The sequence below is a fragment of the Peromyscus leucopus genome, chromosome 5, assembly GCF_004664715.2.
Source record: "Peromyscus leucopus breed LL Stock chromosome 5, UCI_PerLeu_2.1, whole genome shotgun sequence".
In the NCBI taxonomy this organism is placed as follows: Eukaryota; Metazoa; Chordata; class Mammalia; order Rodentia; family Cricetidae; genus Peromyscus; species Peromyscus leucopus.
In genome coordinates this window covers 20297068-20319003 of record NC_051067.1, presented here as the reverse complement: position 1 = coordinate 20319003, position 21936 = coordinate 20297068, and the positions used below count along the sequence as shown (strand labels likewise).

General features: G+C 44.5%; 1 protein-coding gene across 1 annotated transcript in view; it reads left to right on the top strand.

Annotated features, from left to right (window-relative positions):
* The window catches only part of Rnf182 (ring finger protein 182), a 52485-nt gene extending 30814 nt beyond the window's left edge, over positions 1-21671 (top strand). Inside the window, exon 2 of the mRNA XM_028867719.2 lies at positions 18538-21671. Coding sequence (XP_028723552.1) covers positions 18753-19496 — 744 coding nt within the window. The 5' untranslated portion in view covers positions 18538-18752 and the 3' untranslated portion in view covers positions 19497-21671. The remainder of the gene's footprint in view (positions 1-18537) is intronic.
* Positions 21672-21936: the final 265 nt, after the last annotated feature.

Below are 21936 nucleotides of genomic sequence, written 5' to 3'. Positions count from 1 at the left end.
TCTCTCCCTCCCCCTTCCTTCCCTCCCCCCTCCTTCCCCCCTCTTCTTTCTTCTGTTGGAGACAGCTTCTTGTGTGTGACCCTGGCTGACATCAGACCTGCCACTCCCCTGCTTTGGTTTCCGGCTTCTGGGATTACAGGTGTGCATCACCACGCCTGGATGATTTGGGATGTTTGTTTGGAGACAGAGTTTCTCTATCATGTAGCTTTGGCTGTCCTGGAACTTGCTATGCAGACCAGGCTGGCTCTTTGTGCATTTTAGAGAGGACACCGGGTGGCACCTGAGAACACTGCAGGGCTGCGGATGTCACCTGTCTTTAGAGGATGTTGGATTTTCTTCCAATGATGAGATAGGGGTCAATTTGATTTGGACATGGATTAAAAAGATTCAATTCCATATTTCATTCTTTTTAAGGATTTGTTTTATTCATGGGCTATAGCCTTCCTGAGTTTCCATCTGAAAGTCTTTTAGGGCCTTTCTCTTTGCTGAAATCTGTTTCTCTGCCCATCTCTATAGATCTTTTGGAAGGTTCCATTTAGTGTTTTAACCTCATATGTGCTGAATTTTCTTGTTCTCCAGCCTGTTTTGTATTGCCTTCTAGGGCTCTTAGAAGGAAACACCATGGTTCAGCCTTTTTAATGCTGGCGTGAGCGAAGGAAAGGCCTTTGCGGTCTGGTGAGTTGGGCTCTGAACTTGTGCTCATTTGAGGAGAAACAAGCTTCTCCTACTTTTGAAGGAAGGTAGTTTTGCAAACTAGAGCAAGCTGCCCACTGTAGCTGGACTCTTGCTCACTGAGGAGAGCTGGGAGACTGGAGGGACCTTGCTGTAGGTGTGTGAGCTGCACAGAAGTCCGTTAAGAGGTGTTGCTGCATGGTAGAAGATCCGTAGTTCTGCCATGTTGTTTATTTTTGGGGTGTGTGTGTGGGTGTGTGTGCGTGTAAACTCAGTGCTTCACAAATACTAGGCAAGCACTCTACTATTGAGTTGCATCTGCAGTCTAAAAAGGAGGTAAGGAAAGACTTTATAATTCCATGTTAAAAAACAAAGCCCAGTGTTATAGAAAGGCAAGGTTAGGACCTACCAACAGGAGAGCTGGAAAGCAGTGAATTGTATTGACAGCATTGACTCTCTCAGGCTGACCTTGTAAGGGCACAAGGTCATGGCCTTGAGCTGATAGAAATCATGCTGGTATTTGCCTAAGTCTAAGTGGATGCAGGTGAAATGCTTATGCTAAAACTGTAGTTCATTGAAGTCTAGGGAGAAGATAGACTCAGAGGGGCCTCCTTAGAGTTTGTTCAAGGACAGAACGTCTGTTCATAACACAGGGCAATAATGGTTATTTTGTGAATGAAAATCCAGGGTAAGAACAGAAATGGAGTGGTCATCGGGCATACTGCGAAAAATTTAATGTCTAGAACCAGCCACGATGTATCTATTGTTTTGATTTCTTTCTCCCCACGAACCTGTGGGGTTAGTACTGTCTACACGTCCCCAGCAAGGGATGCAGGCTCAAATGTTTATGTAACGTGTTCAGAGTCATGTAGTGAGTGCCTGGTGGGAATGGAATCCAAACTCAGATCTTCTGAATTTCAAATCGCCATCTTCTGGTCTTCAGCATGAATTTTAATGCTGCTACATAGCGATTTGTTTTCCTTAGAAGTCATTTCTATTGATGATAGTTAACAGAGAAGCTGTTTACTGTGCCAGATTCTAAGAGGGAAATTTATGGGGGCTTAGCAAGCGCTGAGCAGTGGGACTGTGAAGGAGGTACCAGTGCTTTTCTTCCTTAGTCTGGGCATGCTCCCACCCTCACTTGGGCCACCGCTGAGCTCACAGAACCCCGCCATCAGGAGTGTGGAGTCTTGTAGCTATCAAGTACAGAGTCTCAGTTTCTCAGATGGAAAGCTGTGACCCAGAAACGTGAAGTGATTTACCCAAGAACCCAAGGCCTATTCATTAGAGAGAGCCGAGCTCTGTTTAGATGGAATTACTGTGGCCCGGTTTCAGCCATCCCCTTAGAGTATTTCGCAGTGTTTATCTGGGCTAAACAGCCGCAGTGTTGACTGGGTGTTCTTTCCAAGAATCCTGTCGGGATTGGAACCACCTTTGGTGGCTGGAGGTAACTCACCAGTGCGCGCCTAACAGCCTGGACAGGTGCTTGGCACAACTTCCTTCCTCAAGCCCTGCTGTCAGAATCCACCAGAACACTGCTGTGCTCTCCATACTAGGTTAGACAAATGTTGTTTGTTTTTGTTCTTTTGGGGGGCCTGCAACCCACCTCCAAAATAAATCACTCAAGGAAGCTATTCTTAATTATAAACGCTTGGCCTTATCTTGGCTTGTTTCTAGCCAGCTTTCTTTATCTAGAATTATCCCATCTACCTTTTGCCTCTGGGCTTTTCCCATTCTCTTACTTCTGTAAATCCTACTCTTACTTTGTGTCTTGCTGTGTAGCTGGGTGGCTGGTCCTTGGAGTCCTCCTCCTTCTCTGGCTGCTAGATCTATCCTACCAGATTTCTCCCTCTATATATTCTCTCTGCCTGCCAGCCCTGCCTATCCTTTCTCCTGCCTTACTATTGACTGCTCAGATCTTTATTAGACCATCAGGCGTTTTAGACAGACACAGTAACACAGATTCACAGAGTTAAACAAATGAAACATAAAAAGTAACACACCTTAAAATAATATTCTATAATAGACAAAAGCATGACAACCACCACGAAAGAACCAACATAGAAAAAAACATATGAACCCTGTGCATGTGTTCATGTGTGTATACATATGTGTGCAGGTGTATGCATGTAGAGGCCAAAGGCCAGTGTCCTTTGTCTTCCTCAGTAACTCTCCACTTTGTTTTTTGAGACAAGGTCTTTCACTAAACCTAGAGCTCACCCATTAGTCTAGGCCAGGTGGCCATCCAGTCTGTTCTGTCCCTGCTTCCCCAGTCCTGGGATCACAGGTTCTGTGTACCCCAGTTTTTTGTGTGGGTTCTGAGGATTGGCCTCAAGTCCTCAATTCTTTGCACAGCAAGCATTTGACTGAGCGATCTCCTCAGCCCCAACAAATGAGCCTTTTCAAGATGTCTGCTTAGAAGCGGCCACTCATATTCTAGGGACCCCAAAGACCGAAGTCTAGCCCTGCAGTCACTGACATAAAACCTGCTGGTTGGTGCCATTTTTGGTGGTAGGCAGCAAGCTGCTGCTTCCCTCTTCCCCTTGTTATCCTTTCCCCTTCTACAGCTACATCAGGGTGTCATTTTGATGGTTTCTCTGCCTGTTTGATGTTCTTTTCTACTGGCAGATCCTGTGGTACGGAGGTAGTATGTGATTCTTCATCCACGCAGCCCACAGAGCAAGCCCCCAGTTATATGTACAGCAAAGGAAGCTCTCAGGCATGTACCTGTGTGCATGCAAACACGTGTGTGTCTGTGTGAGGCTGGAGCTTCACAGCAGCCACCGGCCCAGTGGGGAACTGATGAGGCAGAGTCCACCTTTCACTGTTGGGCACAGGCAAGAGGAAGCCGCCAGTTTTAAAGTGGGTCAATCAAGGCCACTCAGAGAAATGGAGATTTCTCCTTAAGAGAAAGAGAAGAGTATCAGGAGAGATTAACCACACTGTCACCAACTGTTAAGGACTGTGATGAAGGAACACAAGAGGTGTCCTTCCTCAGCTCTTTAGGTCCTCTGGCTCCAGGTCCTGCGGCATTGCCTTCAAGAGTTGTAATAACGAGTCACACTCCTCTCTTTCCCTCTCTGCCCTCCCACACCTTCCTCTTCTCCCATTCTCATTTCCTGAAGGTAGCACCTAGCCTAGGGCTCGTGTTGTAGAGAGTGTTCTATAAACATTTTGCTCACGAACCAATACAAATATCCGTGGCGAACGGGCAAAGGAAGGAGCGGCCATAAAGACAGCATCCATGAACAAGTGTTGGAGAGTAGGCAGAAAGCCTTGCTGATGGCTTTTATTTTTATCTTTTTACGATGAATAATTTTAAACATATTCAAAAGTAGAGAAAATGGTATAATGAATCCCTTTATCCTAATCACGGAGCCTCAACAATGATCAGCATATGGCCGATCTTGCTTCATTTCTCTGCCCCCTCCCTATCAGATTATTTGAAACAAAGACCAGATGTCATATTATTTCATCTGAGAATACTGTAGTATGTTTCCTTAAAACAAAGAGAAGACATGGTTTAAAAATATACACAACACTATCACCACCGCAGAAAACAACAGAATTCTTCATCTTGCCAAATGTGGGACCACTATCCACATTTCCTTTATTGTCTTGTAAACTCTCCCACTTGGTGGTTACGACAGGATCCAAACAAGGGCTCCATATTTAGTGGGCTATCTCTCAGGGGTCTCAGTCCATCTGCTCTCCATTTCTTGTTTCCTCCTTGCATTCTGTTTGAATTGAGAAAATCAGGTCCTTTGTCCTGTGGAATTCACTCCATTCTGAATTTTAACCCTCTGTCCTCCCATGGCATAATGTAATTTGTTCTCCTCTGCCCATCTCCCCTTCCACCTGGTAAGTAGGAATGGAGGTTTGATAGATTTTCAGTGTCTTGGCCAGGCGACTTCAGAGGTGGCATTGGATACTTCCATCGCCTGTCCCAGGAGGCAGGTGACACTTTCTTCTTGTGCTGGAGGACCCACCATTTAGCATGGTGTCATCAGCCAGATTTGTATACGGCCCACTTCTCCTGCTGTGTGCCTAGGGCCTTAGCAACCGGAAAATTGTTACAAGATCAGGTACTGGGACACTTCTAGAAAGCGTCAAATAGTCAGAGTTTTGGTTTTGAGGGTCCACAGTGTCTGGCACTGGGAGATAAAACAGCCTCAGACACTGGGTGGAAGAAAGGACTGGATGGGATTACAAACAGGAGTTCAGATGCAGGCCCTGGTGCTGACGTACCGACTCACCTAACCAAACATTTTAGTAAAGTTTGCATGATATTATAATAAATCCTGCCACTTTTGCTTATTTTCTATGTATTTGTGTGTGTGAGTGTGCACACACATGATTGTTTGGAGGCCAGAATTTATGTGTGTATGTGATTGTGTGCGAGGGGCATACATGCCTGTGCAGAAGTCAGAGTCGTGGAACTCTCAGGTGTCCTCTATCGTCCCCTACCTTATATTTTGAGACAGGGCCTCTTCACTGAACCCGGAGCTCCCTGATGTGGCTAGACTGGCTGGCCAGGGAGCTCCCAGAATACTCCTGTCTCCACCATCCCAGAGCTGGGCTGACAAGTGTGTGCTGCCATGCCTGTTTATTCTGTGGGTTCTAGCGTGTTAACTTGGGCCCTCATGCTGCCATGGCAAGTACTTGGCCAGGGGAGCTACCGCCTAGCCCTCTTTGTTTATTGATTGAAGCTCGTCCTCTGTGAGGAAGAATCATTAGTAATCAGGTTACCTTAAGGACACATGGGAAGCAAACTCCACAAAGGAGAGCACAATGAATTCCTGAGTCTTTTACTTCGCTTCTCCATTCTCAGAATGAGCTGCATTCTGAGAGATCTTCCAAGGCTGATGGGCTGGTTTTAAGCTTCGTCCCGACACTACGGCTTTAGCACATGGCTGATGTTTCAGTCTTCTCTACCGTGTGCTCTCTGGCAGGATGGTTTCCACATTGCAGTTGCACTGTTTTTATACAATAAATCAGCAGCCTCTCTCTGTGGTCCTAAAATCGATGATGCTACAGTTTTGGCTTCATTAGGTAATAAAAATGTGTTTTCCAAATGAAGGAAATTGATTTTTTTCTTGCAGTTTTATCCAGTTTTAAAACCCTGTTAATGTGCACACCACTATTACACAACATTGGCACTGAAAACATTTCACGACGCCGTGTTGTTTAGTAAGTCCATTTGCCTTAATGACCTCTGGTTTTACATTGGTGCCAAGTGGGGAGGATGGCTGTTTCCAAGAGCCCGAGTCTAACATGATCATTCCTATGAAAATGCACCCTCCTGATTTATCATCCACGATTCACTTAACTAACTCACAGGCTGTTCTAGTGCCCTCTTGGTTTCTCTTCTTGGTTATTGTGCCTACGCAGATTTATCAGGGACATTTCCTCTCTGCCCTGGCCCAAGCTCTAAGCTCTCTGCAGACTGTCTTCTCAGATGTCTGTGTCTCTCTGTGGCCACTGATGGTAGTGACCACCTGCCGCTCTCTGTGGCCACTGATGGTAGTGACCACCTGCCACTCTCTCTGGCCACTGATGGTGGTGACCACCTGCCACTCTCCGTGGCTACTGATGGTGGTGACCACCTGCCACTCTCCGTGGCTACTGATGGTAGTGACCACCTGCCGCTCTCTCTGGCCACTGATGGTAGTGACCACCTGCCGCTCTCTGTGGCCACTGATGGTGGTGACCACCTGCCACTCTCTCTGGCCACTGATGGTGGTGACCACCTGCCACTCTCCGTGGCCACTGATGGTGGTGACCACCTGCCGCTCTCCGTGGCCACTGATGGTGGTGACCACCTGCCGCTCTCTCTGGCCACTGATGGTAGTGACCACCTGCCGCTCTCAGGCCTCCCAGTTCCCTGTCTTTCCTGGGGTTGAGACGTGACTTCTTTCCCCATCTAGCTTGCTTTTACTTTTCTCTTTCCCTAGTCCATCCTGCCAACTCCCAGCCCTGAGTCCCCAGCACAGTTCAGCTCACTTCAGACTTCCCTAACTCCCACCAGCCTCACAGGCCTGATTTCAGTTATTTCTCCCAGTGCTGATGACTTCTCAATTTCAGCTCTGATGTTTTCATTTCTGTTTATTGCCAAGTACAAAATGTGTATGATTTTACACATCTGAGAATAAAAACCAAGAGAAGAGAATGTGTTTCAAGCTTCCATTTAAGAATAGTCATATCACTCATGTAGTCCTGGTTGCTAGTTGATCAATAACAAACATTTTGAATATGGGTTTAAAGGTTTCAAAAATGACATCTCCCCTCCATTTAAAAAACCCGTCTTCTGGGCTGTCTCTGACTTGTCCTATGATTGCTGGCCACCTTTTTCATTAGACTGTAGTCATACACTGTGGAAAATGGCCTCTTGAGGCCAGTATGTCTCAATAGGTGAAGGTGCTTGCTGCCAATCCTGACAAACTGAGTTTGATCCTGGAACTCACATGGTAGAGTAAGAGAACCGACTCCTGCAAGTTGTCCTCTGACTTCCACGCTTGCTCTGTGGTGGGTGCACACCTCCCTGCCACCCCATAAAATAAATAACATGATGTCTTGGTCGACGGTGACCATATCCTGTAAGATGTTAATGGAGCCGAGTTCTATTCTAATGGAGTTCTGTTCCCTGGTGACATCCTAGTCATCCTGATTCCCTAACGATGCATCATCACTCGTGTTTGTGGCGGTGCTGGTGTCCACAAACTCGCCCTGCTGCCACGTGTGTGTGATAGTTCAGCACAGTGGTGGCGTACCGGAGTTGATGGCAGGAGGGTGGAGAGTTTGAGGTCAGCCTGGACTGTGTGGTAAGACTGTCTCACAATAACAAAGCAAAGCAAGTCCTGCACTGGACAGCAACAGCACACCATCCTTGCTAACAATAAATGACTTCATTCCTGTTCATAAACGTATTATATTAAACTCTTAATCATTTTAGAGTGTGTTCCTGCCAGGTATAAACTTTTACTATCCCATGTTGACAGTGTCCTTTGATGGCTTGAAGAGGCCACATGAGTGACTGATTGGACCTCATCTGACCTAGTGGAAGCATGCTCTAGGATGTTCACACAATGACAAAACCGGGTAAAGACAGTTTGCAGAAAGCACCCGTTGTTAGGTGTCGAGTGGTCCTGCTTCCCGACATCCACTCTCCACCTGCCACACCTCAGTTCGTCTTTGGGTTGTGAGCCCAGGCTTTAAGCCTCAGCCCTCGCTCCGGCTGGCTCCGCTCACTACAAAGCTGTGTAATTTTCACTTGTTTCAGTGAATATATTTCCTGACTAATCCTGGTTGTCAGAGGATGCCCACAGCAGAGCTGTTTACTCTCAACTATAAAAATAGGAAGACTTTTTCTTTTAACTTAAATGCTTAGCTCAAGCCATTGTTTATTTCCAGGGCTGGTGAGAGAAAAGTGGGTTTTTTTTTTGTTTGTTTGTTTTATTTTGTTTTTTTTCTGGCTTTGCCTTTTGGGAAGAGATCACCAATATGTCAGTCACACAGTAAAATTACTTAACCTTAATAAAGCATCTTTTCTTCAGTCTCTTTTATACAAGTATTATTTTTGTTCCATTAAAAAATTACAATATTTGCCCTATCCTCCTCTTCACAGTTGAATGAATGTGTGTTAATCAATACTGCCTCATTATGTGGCTCTCCTGAAAAGTGACACATTCATTGGGATTGACTCTAAAAGGCCAATTGAGAAAAGCCATTTGGAGCAAATGAATTCAATACAATTTAATCTTGTGTATTTCATTTTCTTCCTGTCCTCTTAGGGTAGGCATATATTAGATGTGCTGGAATTCAGAAAGTGTTTTTTTTTTTTCCCTCAGAATGTTTTGCCCGGTGTTAATGGAAGCACTGTTAATTAGACTGTCACATTTTGCTGAGTCAGAATATAGTTGGATTCAATAGTATAGATCTGCTCTGTTTCATGGGGTAGTGGACCCATTTTTATGGGTGCTGGAAAGAGAGCAAATGTTCTCTTGAATTATGGGAACTGAGAAAAACAATCTATAGAGTTCTGTATTAATATCATTTCTATCCCATACTTCTCCTCTCCAACTCCTCCTGTGTTCCTCCATTCCCTCTCAACTTTGTAACCTATTGTTACATACATGTATATACACATACATGTATATACACATACACACATATAAATACAATCTGCTGACTCCATTTAGTGTGGCTTATGTATATATATACATAAACATGTATATATACATATATATATATATATATATATACACACATACATGCGTGTATGTGTGTGTCATGTTCACACAATGACAAAACCGGGTAAAGACACAGTTTGCAGAAAGCACCCGTTGTTAGGTGTCGAGTGATCCTGCTTCCCGACATCCACTCTCCACCTGCCGCACCTCAGTTCATCTTTGGGTTGTGAGCCCAGGCTTTAAGCCTCAGCCCTCGCTCCGGCTGGCTCCGCTCACTACAGAGCTGTGTAATTTTCACTTGTCTAGCTATGACAGTTGGGGATTAGATAGCCTACCAGGGCTTGTTCCTGGAGAAGCCTGCTTCTTCCTCTCTTAGCAGTCATTAACTGCCTATTAGCCCATCTTCTAGGGGTCAGCCAGGGCCTTGTGAGCTTTTTCTTGTCCACATTGCTCTTTTAGCTACTGTCTGTAACAGCTGGAGATGCCATTCCCATCACTCACTAAAGCACTTTGAGGGTCAGTCTGTGGTTTTTAGCCATTGCTTTAGGAGTTGAGTGGTGTGCTTCATTTGGCTAACAAGCCAGTGACCTCTGTGTTCCAAAAGAAGGGCGATTCTACTGGCCGGGAGGAGGAGCTAAGCTGTGTAGTGCATTGCCTTCGTTTAGTGACCAGGCACACAATAATTAACCCATCTGGGCTGGAAATTGTAGAAATACTGCAGAGGGCCATCTCTGTACCTCAGCTTTCCACCCCTGTAGTGAAACTCCTTGCGTCATTGGCATAAAAAGAGGAGACTCAGTTCAACTCACAGGGCTTAAAGTTCCAGCCATAGATTGCTGGTCTTAGCATCTGGGCCTCGGTGGGGCAAATATCTCTGTAGGAACTTGTGTAGTGTTGACCCACTTAGATCACAAGCTGGGAAGCAAAGAGAGAAAGGAACAGATTAGGGTCACAGTCTTCTTCAAGGCCATGACTCGAGTGACCTAAAGGCCTCTTACTAGGTTTCACCTCCTGAAGGCTCCACTACCTTCTAATAGTGCCACCATGAATATCAAGTGAGTAGCAGATGAGCCTTTGGGGGAGGGACTCAGTGTTACACAATAGCAGCTTCTTTCTTTCCTTCCTTCATTCCTCCCTCCCCTCCTTCCTCCCGCCCTCCCTCCCCCTCCCACCCTCCTTCCCTCCCTCCTCCCCTCCCTCCGTCCTTCGGTCTCTCTCTCTCTCTCTCTCTCTCTCTCTCTCTCTCTCTCTCTCTCTCTCTCTCTCTTCCTCCTCTTCCTCCTTCCTTTTTTTCCCTGATAAGGTTGGAGAGTTTTTCAAATCTTGGCCAGGGAGAATAGTAGAGGAAGGACTTAATACAAAAGATATTAACAATGAGACAGGAATCAGTCAGTTTTAATAGTGTAATTGTTTTCAGGCTGTGTTCCTACTAGTGCGTGTGTGTGTTTCTGGAGATTCAATCCAGACCTTCATGCATATAAGGGAAATACTTTGAGCTATGCTCCAGGCCAACCTTCTTGAATTACATTTTGTTTGCCTTTTCAAATAAAGAATAAAGTACCAAGTAAGCAAGGCAAACTCTTAAGAGGACTTATTTATTACTCATTAGTATCTGATATAGGAGCTATAAACAAAAAAAAATTGTGACCTCTGCCTTTGTCTTAGTTATTTTTGTTGTTGTTGTTGCTGTGATGAAACACCAAGACCATGGTTACTTATAAAAAACCCAAGCCATTTAATTTGGGGCTCATGGTTCCAAAGTGTTAGAGTCCATAACCATCATGGTGGAGAGTGTGGCAGCAGGCAGTCAGGCATGGTGCTGGAGTAGTAGCTGAGAGCTTAAATACTTATCCAAAAGTAAGAGGCCAAAAGAGAGAATTAACTGGGCTTGGCATGGACTTTGGAAACCTTAAAGCCTGCCTCCAGTGACACCTTCTCCAACAAGGCCACACCTCCTCATCCTTCCCAAATAGTTCTACCAACTGGGAAACAATGATTCAAACATATGAGCCAATGGAGGCCATTCTCATTCTAACCACCACTGCATCTCCAGTCAACAGGTAGTGGAACAGTATTGCAGAATGGTATGTTATACTTTACTTACTAGTGGGCTTTTCTGTTCTGACGGAAAACCTGCATGCCTTCTAATCCTGAGTTCAGTGCATATTCTTTCTACTGTCATTTACAGTGGTAAAGTGCTTTTAAAATGTCAATTCTAAATTTCTAGTATTTTTGTATAGTTATTTTTTGCATGTGTATGTATAGTGTGTGTGCTTGCATCTGTGTGTGTGTGTGTGTGTGTGTGTGTATGCACCAAGGGGTGACACTGGCTGTCCTCTTCAATTTCCTTCTCCTTTATATATTGAGACTAGGTTTCTCACTTGAACTCAGTGCTTGCTGATTTGACTTGCCAGCCAGCTTGCCCTGCAGAGTCTCTCCAACCCAGCAGCACAGATTTTTGATTACTTGGCACTTCCTGATGAGTAGATGGTGTCTCTCCATCGTATTAAATTGTCTTGGTCTTGGGTGAGTGTTGAAGTTAAAGTTTTAATCTTTGAGAGCAGCTTTCTGGAACTCTTCACATGTTGCTAGGCAACCATTGGGGTGTTATGGCATTGCAGGTTAAATTCTTTTAGAGGCAGCAGCTGTTGATCCTTCAGGAATGAGCGCTTAGCATCTGTTGAGTCTATTCATTTAGGATTTTCCAAGTCAGATCCTGTTGCTATTGAGAAGGATTGTTTTCAAAATGGAAATACATAGCAAGCATCTTAACTCCGAGGTGACCACCTGTATGGTTAGATGCTACAAAAGTCATTTAAGGGAGAACTCTGATAGTTAGGGCTGATATCAGAGGTTGATGAGCAGTATTGATAAGTCACAGACGGTTCTTTCAAGCCCTAACCCGAAGTCAACATCTGACTGCATTTTCTTGGGGGTGGGTCACAAATCTGTGGCTTAAATTTAATGTGAGGCTTAACTGCCATACACAATAAGATTAGGAGCATAGCATGTTTTATGAAGGAGAGAGATGACGTCAAGGAGAAGTCACCTGTGTATGATGTATTAATAGCTTAGATTAAAAACCAATGCTCTGCCATGCTATGTGCAAAGGGAGAGAGTTACTAGTCAAAGAACTTAGGATGTCATGAAAGCTGATGATGAAGAAATGAAGCTGTTTGAAGAGTGACACTACATTTGGTACAAAAGGGAACTGGAGAGGGCCAGGCCTCCAGCAACTGTCCCCAGCAGCAGCCCCACAGATAACAAACACAGCTCTTGCATCCTTTTAAATATATTGTCTCATCATGGGCCAGCAGTGCTGATCTTTATTCTCCAGGACAGGAGGAACAGCCAGGAAATGAGGGTGAAACTTGGTAGTTGTTTCACACAGGGAAACTTGTAATCGATCCCACTAATGCCAAATTCAAATGGTTGATGGCCTTTGGGAGCAGGACTCAGGCTACATGAAACCTGTACCTGAGATGTGCTGAAGAAACACAACGCACCCCATTACCTAACAATTAATTCGAGTGGACAATGGATAATACAAATCACACAGACTTGAGCCCTGGAATGGCAAGCAGTGTGGTCCTATTGATCTCTATCTCCAGTGTGCTCTTGGATTTGAACTCCTGCCGTCTGGGGAAGAGTCTTCCCTTCCATGCATATTCATATCAGGACTTTGGGAATTACACTCACCCTTAGTATCATGGAGCTCATTGGATGTCTCTAAAATGTTTGAGTTCCTTAGAGAGATTCTCTTAATTAATGGGCATTGTGATAATAAGAACGATACAGCCTTATATCCAGAAGAATACATAGAAGCTGTATTTTGATGAATCATTTCTAACAAGAATCACACTGACTGCAACTCAGCGTACTTAAGAGCTTAGAGGCAGGAATGGTATCCATTCTTAAGCACACAGAAATACCTTGATTGGATAGAAACTGACTTCAGATTTGTTTGGAAGTTTTGCACATTGTGGCTATCTGTTGTCAGAAAACACACAACTTTGAAAGTAGACCGACTTAGAGCAACTAGAATGTCCTTTGCCCTTGAGTCTGTGATTCAGCATGCTTTACTGAGGCAGTGGGAGGAGGTTTGTGCAGGTCTTTCCGGGGGGCCATTCATTCAAATGAGGCGGTTGGCTGGGGGGGGGGTAAGTCAGTGCTGGATGGTGTTGTTCTCTTGACTGGTCTTGCTGCTTGATTTTGTTTGGGTTTCCGTGGCTTCTGATCTTCAGGAATCTGACCAGGGCCTCTTCCATGGGGGTCTTCAAGGCTTCAGAGAGCAAGAACAGAAGCATGGGGCACCTTGAAGTCAGGCTTCTGAACTCCCACAGGGCTGCCTCACTTTCAGGCTACTGGTAGGAGGAAGCCCCATGCCTGTTGATTAAAGGGTGAGAAAACAGGTTCCTCCACTCATTGATAGCTTAAAAAGAAAACCATACCCTAGAGAGTGTTCATGCAGCACCCGGAGAATTGCTGTGTAAGAATATTCAGGCTAAGGGTCAGGGTAAGTAACAATTAGGCAAAATGATTTATCTACTATGAATTCTTTCACAAGGTGGCATAGAAGAGTTATGTCATGGAAATTTAGGAAAGCAGCTCCATCCAAATAGGAAAGATTCCAGCAGTCTAAAGCCGTGTGTGTGTGTGTGTGTGTGTGTGTGTGTGTGTGTGTGTGTGCACTCTGCAGAAGACCCAGGTGTCACAACAGCTTGGCTGCATTCTCACTGTCTCCAAGGCTTTGGAGAAGGAAGGCTCTCTCCTATCACGTGGCTGTACCCCACAGCTTGAACCCATGTCCCCGTGGTCCCGTGGATGGAGACCGTTTCCCACCACTCACCCCTGTGGCTGACAGCAGATCAGCAGCCCAGTCATGTAACAAGTGAGATGGTGTCACTGCAGCCAAAGGGGAGGCAGCCTACGAGAACAGCTGGAATCGTGCATTGCACCCCAGAGTGGCAGCTGGAGACAGAGGAGAACAGGGAGCACACGGAAGGAGATTGAAACGCAGCACAGGAAGACCTGCAGGAGACGAGACACGTGACTTCCCCTCAGACAGTTCAGCCAGTGAGTCGCAGGACATGATGATTGTTCTGGACAGAATTGATGGCTAGTTGGTCAAGTGGAGGGATTTGAAGCACAGAACTGAAACATAAAGGGCTGGGATTCCTGAGAGAATGTCAACCTACGAGCTAGAATGTGTGTGTAACAGGAGAGATGCAGGAAGTGATCAGATGATAACAAGACACACATTCTCAGAGGTGACTCAAGGCACCTCTGCATATTTGGAGCTCTTGAGTGCCCAAAGAGAAGACTCTTCACAGCTTCCTGTCAGAGAGCAGATGACCTTCTGTGAGGAAGTGTTGGCTAGCTGCAGGTGTCTCACCGTTGGCACCAGAGACGAGCTGGAGGAATAACGGTAGAGCTGGAGAGAAACAGCAGCAGCTGAATGGACTGCACGCAGGCAGCCAGCCATTCCCCTCCTGGGATTAAAGTTCGTTATGTAAGAATTTAAGGATCTCATTACTTGCTTTATGACAAAAATGCTCAAGAGGAGAGCACAAAGAAATGGTCTGCTCATTAGAACCATAGCCCTCACAGTGAGGGAAGATAATGGAGAGGAAATTCCAGGTCCTGCTGGTATTTGAACTCAGATTGGTGGTTTCGGAGTCCAGAGTGCTGGCCATTACACCAGGGGCCATATTTAGGCTCATTTTTTTAATTTATTTTTTGAAACTTTATACATGAATACACTATATCACTCCAGTCCCTCCCTCTCCTTTCAACTTCTTCCATGGTCCCCTGCCTCCCAAACTCATGATTTTGTCTTTTAAAAATTATTATTGTATATATGTATATGTACAAATAAGTGAATACAAGTAATAATTTTTTTTTTTTGGATTTTTTCAAGACAAGGTTTCTCTGTGTAACTTTGGTGCCTGTCTTGGAACTCACTCTGTAGGCAAGGCTGGTCTCAAACACACAGAAATCTGCCTGCCTCTGCCTCCCAAGTGCTGGGATTAAAGGCATACGCCACCACCATCCGGCTACACAAGTAACAATTTTATTTTATTTATTTTTATTATGTGACTGTTTGCCTGAGTTAAAAAGCAAATCCCAAGATGGGCCTGGTGTTGCTGGCTTCTAATAACAGCTACTTGAGCTGGGGCAGAAGGACTGTGAATGTAATACTTGTCTGGCTACAGGGTGAGTTAAAAGCCAGTTTGAGTAACTTAGTGAAATCCTGTGTCAAAATAAAACTTTTTAAAAAGTGGGACAGGGCAGTGGCTTAGTAGTAGAGCATTTGTTCAGCATGTACAGGCCTTGGGTACAACACACACACACACACACACACACACACACTCACACGGACTCATATGCATACACACATTCGCACACACTAAACCACACAACGCACACTCATTCACACTCATATACACTTAGACACACTCACATGCACACACATTCACACACACTCACATAGGCACACACACACACACACACAATGTGTACTGTTTTTAGGGAACTCTTGAAATAACGTGATCAAAGTTGAAAGCGTCAGGCTAGATAGTGATCCTGGGTAACTGCAGTCAGTAGAATGAGCAATGTCAGGGTTAGACAAGGTGGCACTTGAGGTAAGTCATCAGTGGGTTAAGGAATGATATTCTTAAGGCTAAAGAGGAGTTTGTGAAGGCGAGCAAAACTGTTGCATAATGTACCATGAAATCTGTAAAGCAAAACTGTTTGAGATACAAATATAATTCTGCCAGGCACTTTAATAAACCCTGCTCACTTGTCTCCTCCACAATCATGTATTATCCACCTTGGAGATAGTAAGCAATAGATAGAAAGTTGTGTTTTAATGGCTATGCTGGATCCGATGTCTCTCAGATACAGAACATTAGTTTCTGGAAGTGTTAGAGAAGTTGAGCACATACTGGGCTACAAAGAACAATAAATTCAGAGGGAAAGAGATCTTCTGAGTTCTCTGATCATAATTCATTAATAGAAATCAATAAAAGAATGTGATACAATGTTTTTACAAATAATTTATAAACTTAGAAATGAAATGATTGAAATAACCTTCGTATCAAAGGATAAATCAAAAGTCAAATGAGCCGGGCATGATGGTGCACTCCTTTAATTCCAGCACTGGGGAGAGAGTCCTGAGTGGACTCTGTGAGCTGGATGTTAGCCTGGTCTACATAGTGAGTTCCAGACCAGCTAAGGGCTACATAGTGAGACCCTGACTACAAACAGCAGCAGTAAGAAGGTCAAATGTAAAGCTGTCTAAAAGTCCACAGAAACTTCTGGAGTAAAAGCTGTAGGCAGTGGGAAGTCACCACCTTGACACACCGTCATCACTTAAATGGAGAGAGAACATGTTTATTAATTATGAAATGAGGAAGAAGAATGACAAAACCCACTAAGGTAAATCAGAGGAAACAATCAAGAAAAAGGCTGGAATGAAGGAAACAAACCCAATAAAGTAAATATGTTATCTAGCTAGTTCTCTGATAAGCACAATAAAGCTGGCATAATAGTCGGTGTGTGTGATTGGAAATGTAACAAAGACCAACCAAGTGTAAATGAGAAAAGGGACATATTTGAGGTACAGGGATAATCCAGAGAAGACAAAGGAGGAAATTTGTTCAACTCTTGGACAAGGAATCTAAGAATCCAGATGAAGTAGACTTCCTTTGTCAGATGTAAGTGGGACCCTAGAAGAAATGAAAAATTTGAATTGGATAGGAACGGTACGACAAGTAAGCGATGGTGGTGCACACCTCTAATCCCAGCACTCGGGAGGCAGAGGCAGGAGGATCTCTGTGAGTTCGAGGCCAGCCTGGGCTACAGAGCAAGTTCCGGGACAGGCTCCAAAGTTACACAGAGAAACCCTGTCTCGAAATACCAAAAAGAAAAGACAGATGGGAAAGCTGTAAAAGAGCCAGCTTTGAAAACAGCAATGGCCGGCTACGCAGCTGAGTTTTATGTAACCTTTAAAGAACACATTTTACTATTGTTTGCACTAGTTCAGAGGCCTCAAAGCTGCTGGGTCATTTACAGAATAAACACACATTTAATACCCAAAGGATTAAATGTCCACACAGGACAGAAAAAGCTTAGAGAGCAGTTTTGAATATAGATGAAAAGGCCTATCTACATGCTTGGGCTCATGACCAGAGAATCCATTGATTGGTGTTGCCACAGCACACTTCTTGCCACTGATGCCCATTACGCAGTCACATAGAACAAGAAGTCATTTGAAAATTTGCAAAACCCGTAAATAAGAAGGAAGACATCATGTACTCTTGATTTTAAAACTGCCCAAGCTTAATTTAGCTCTTCACTGCCCCTTTCCCTAAGAGCTATGTGAGCCATAGCAAATTTTGAATTGTAGCACGGTTGCTGTCTCCTCATAAATGCTGTGACAGCCTCCTGCTATTATTGCTCGGAGGGATGTGCTCAGAAATTCAAATCCATTTGCATACTTTCCAAGCACAGCATAATTCAAGACAGATCTACCAGCCCGAATATCACACGTATTAAAGCTAATGAGATGAGCTGGAGATTGCCCACACGGCTGCTCTCTTTCACTGATACTCACTATAGATGACACATTGTACGTATGAAGAGACCTCTGCCCCTTGTCCAAAGCTGGTGCTGGTGATGTCACTGTCGCCAGTACTGGGCCTGCAGGTTGCTCTGTGCCCTCTGCCTACCACAGACAGAATTTCCATGTCACACGGCAGGTGAGATGGCAAACAGTATTTCCTGACAGTCACCTAGGAATGACTTTCCTATGTTCATGGGGTGTGCGTGCAATTGTATGTGTTTCCCATGTTTGCTTTGCTTTCTTAGGAGTTGGATGTGTTTCATTTTATTTTGTGTAGATGTATATGCACAAGATTGGCATTGAAATAGAAATTGGTATCAAACAGTCAAACACTAAGGGCATTTGCAAAGCAGATGAAGAACTGAAAACCATCTGCTCCACTTACAAACACTCTTGTCTACAGCAAAACGCTTCCTGAGAATGTCCTTAGTGCTTCTCCTTAATATTCTCTTCTGGGGGAAGCTGGGCATGATGGGGCACCGCCTCCAATCCCAAGATGTGTATGCCTGAGTCACGGGGTTACTGAGTTCAATGTCAGCTTGGGCTATGTGGTAAGTTTGGGGTCAGCCTGGGCTATGTAGTGAGACTGTCTCAAATAAGCAAGCAGACAAACAAAACAAACAAGTTAGCAACAGCAACAAGATTTAGTGTGTTTGTGAGCCCTGCAGAAGGTACTTAGCTGTGTTCTATAGTGGTGCTGTGAATAAGCCCCATGTTTCAAAGAGGCCAAAATGTGGTACTTATTTCAAAAGGATCATCTGTCCTAGCTACAGTAGACACCGTTGTAAAGCATGTGGCACTGAGGTGTATGTCTGTGGACTTCACATGCTTAAGGACTCAATTCCTTCTTATGATGTTTGTGGATTGAAGCCTGGACATGACACCTTCCTGTTCCAGGGCTGGAAAGGTGAACTTGGAAGGGATTTAATCTGTTAGGTCTGTTGCTCCTGATCCTTAGAGCTCAGAAAATACCATGAAGCAGCTCTCAGAACACCTTTTCAGTGAACTGTTAGCTCTATTACAACCTCTGTTTTTTTTTTTCCTTTGCAGATCTTCAGGTGGCCTTTTAAAATATGCATCAGAGACAGGGAATGCCAAGCAGGAGCTGAAAATGTTTGAAAAACTTCCGAGTTCTCTCTCTACTTTTCCAGCCCTTCCAGCCCCCTCGCCTGACTCGGATGATGTGATGATGTTCAGGGGGATTCCTTAATTCCAGTCCCTCTGCAGCCAGGCACATCTACAAAAGATTGCATCCATAATTCAGGATGGCCAGCCAGCCGCCGGAAGAGGCTGTGGAGTCTCAGGTCTCGGATGAGCTGGAATGCAAGATCTGTTACAATCGGTACAACCTGAAACAGAGGAAGCCCAAGGTTCTGGAGTGTTGTCACAGGGTGTGTGCCAAATGCCTCTACAAGATCATAGACTTTGGGGACTCTCCCCAAGGTGTCATAGTCTGTCCTTTCTGCAGGTTCGAGACATGCCTGCCAGATGATGAAGTTAGTAGCCTGCCCGATGACAATAACATCCTTGTAAACTTGACTTGTGGAAGCAAAGGCAAGAAATGCCTGCCCGAGAATCCCACGGAGCTGCTGCTCACACCGAAGAGGCTGGCTTCTCTGGTCAGTCCTTCCCACACATCCTCCAACTGCCTGGTTATCACCATCATGGAGGTGCAGAGGGAGAGTTCCCCATCTCTCAGTTCTACTCCCGTGGTAGAATTCTACAGGCCGGCCAGTTTTGACTCCGTCACCACAGTGTCCCACAATTGGACGGTGTGGAACTGCACCTCACTGCTCTTTCAGACTTCCATCCGGGTGTTAGTGTGGCTGCTAGGCTTGCTGTACTTCAGTTCCTTGCCCTTAGGGATCTATTTACTGGTGTCTAAGAAGGTCACCCTTGGGGTGGTCTTTGTTAGCCTCGTCCCCTCCAGCCTTGTCATCCTTATGGTGTATGGTTTTTGCCAATGTGTTTGTCATGAATTTCTGGACTGTATGGCACTTCCTTCTTAATCAATATGCAAAACAGGAAATTTGGCACATATGGCTACGTTCAAATGACGTACGTACGATTTGCTTTTTGTATTCTCCATGATTAGTGTCTACAGCCTCAACAGAGCCCTTGGCCATACGTCTGTGGTCCATTTTCTGTCCAGATGTTGGCTTGATGGGTTTTCCTGGATCTGAAAATTAAAAAAGAAAAGTTCATTTCTACATAAGGGTTAGCCAAGAAGCAAGGCTGTGTGTGCATAGCTTTTATGGAGCTCTGCCAGTTGTGAGATGTCCGAGAGCAAAGGTGTGGGCTCAGTGAGTGCTTTCAGACAGGTACCAGGCAAGGTGTGTTATATTGTGGCAGGGTCTCTGTGAAAAGGTCCGGATGACTGGAGTCCTCCTTTAATTTAGGGGTATCCCATGATGGTGGGTAGATGTCAGAAGCAGGTTGCTCCAAAACCCATGGGTGTGTCCCCCATTCTCTCAGTGCTGGAGCCTCTAATCATCTTCAGGTGCTTTCTCTCTTAAGGTAATGCTTCCCTGAGGTCTGCTGCCTGCCCTCAGATCCATTTCTCTACTCTGCAGTACCCCCTGCCCCAGGGTCCTGCAATCTCATCCCCTTGGGTACTTCCTGCAGAATTCCTGTTTGGGCATGTTGCTAGAGAAGATGGATAGCTCTGAGAAGTCTGCATGGAATTAGACCTCATGGCCATTTGTGGTCAACACAGGCCTTTCCTTCCATGTGTGTTTTTCTCCCAGGCTTCCTGGAGAAGGTATGAGCAGTTTTTGCATGTGGAGACATTCACTGGAGTAATTCCTTATAGCATTTTAATTTCGTTTGATTTCTAACCACATTCTTCAATCAGCCCCATCCCTTTTCCTGAAAGAAGTTCCATTTAAATTAGTTGTTATCGGTTTATGAAGGTTTCATTTTGTTCCCCTTGTTTCAGAAATTTGCTTAGGGCTGACTTCATTGACTCCTGCAACACTCTGGGGGAACCTGTGATGGTGAAAACCCAGTGAGAGGCTGCCAGCGGCTCTAGTCCTAGGCACGGAGAACCTAAGTGTTCTGTTGAATGGTACCAGGTTGCCGTGGTTCAGGTTTATGCCCTATGGAAGTGCAGGCAGAGGAAAGGGTGAAGCCATGCCAAGCTGATGCCCTGCTTGGAGAGACAGGTCAAGGGGATGAAGTGGAGGTGGCCGAGTGCAAGCACACTTCCGGCCACCTGCTGCTCAGTGAGTCTGGGGATAGACTCAAGTCCTTCAATTATTTTCAGTAAAAGCGTAGGCTGTGTGGCTTGAGTATCAACCCCTTTTGATGAAACAGAGTGGGGGGGCATTGAATGTATATATTTATGGGAATAAGTTGTCTAGCAGGTTTTAGATGGGGAAATAGAATGCTCAAGAAACTAGGCAAAAAGAGGAAAGAAAGCTTCTTAGTCTCTGAGACTCATTACTGATGACTTAACAATAAAATATCCATAATGCTTAGAGAAGGGCTTTACCAAGACTTTGTTAACTTGTTTGTGGTGAAATATTTGTTGTGTGAAGTAGTTACGGGGGCCAGTTCCAAACTCAATATTAAGGAAAAATGGATACTTATCTAGAATAGGAGTTTTATTTAGTTGCATAACTACTGAGTTTAAGAACATGTATGCCCAAGGTACATATAATGAGAAAGTATGTGTGGGATGTGGTCCAATGAAATTTAAACCCCAACTTAGAGCTAAATACATTTATGATTCCAGAAACCCTAGTTTTAGGTAGTACTGTGGATGCGGTTTCCAGAATTCCATTTGTACTTTGAGTAAATACAATATTTAAGAGGTTTTGTGGTTTGGATTGATATATATATATAAGGTTTCTTTTTGAAAGATGCTCATTTTGTGTGAGCTGTGGCATTGAGTGAGTTGGTGAGTTACCGCAGGAAGAGGTTTCCAGAAGGCTCTGGACCAACTCTGTGTTTTGCTACTTTGTGTGATGTCTGCAGTGCTGAAGTTGTGTCTGTATGTGCTGTGGCAATATTTTTCTTAATGCCAACGTGTTGATTTGGTTTTAAAGAGTTTTCAATGTATGACAATAATAACACAAAACAACACAAGTCTCCATGCTGCTGAATGGAAAGGGCAATCCTATACTGTTGTATTCTCTATGATAATGTTTTCTTGTCCATTAAATTTTATTATTTCTAAACGAGATGTTTGGTTTCTCTGATTTATGGTTGAGATGCCATTATCACTTCAGATAACCACAAATGTGAACTTTCATTCAGCCAATGCCTTTATCATAGACATGAAGATTTTAGAATCTCCCTGCAAAGCTAACGTCACCCACCACACTTCTACAAAGGCCCTCATATTTTATTTCAAGTGGAGAAGAAACATTGGGGAAGATGAAATAAGAATATTATCTTCATAAATGAAATGTTTTATTTTGTTTGATTTGGTTTACTTTTTCCTAA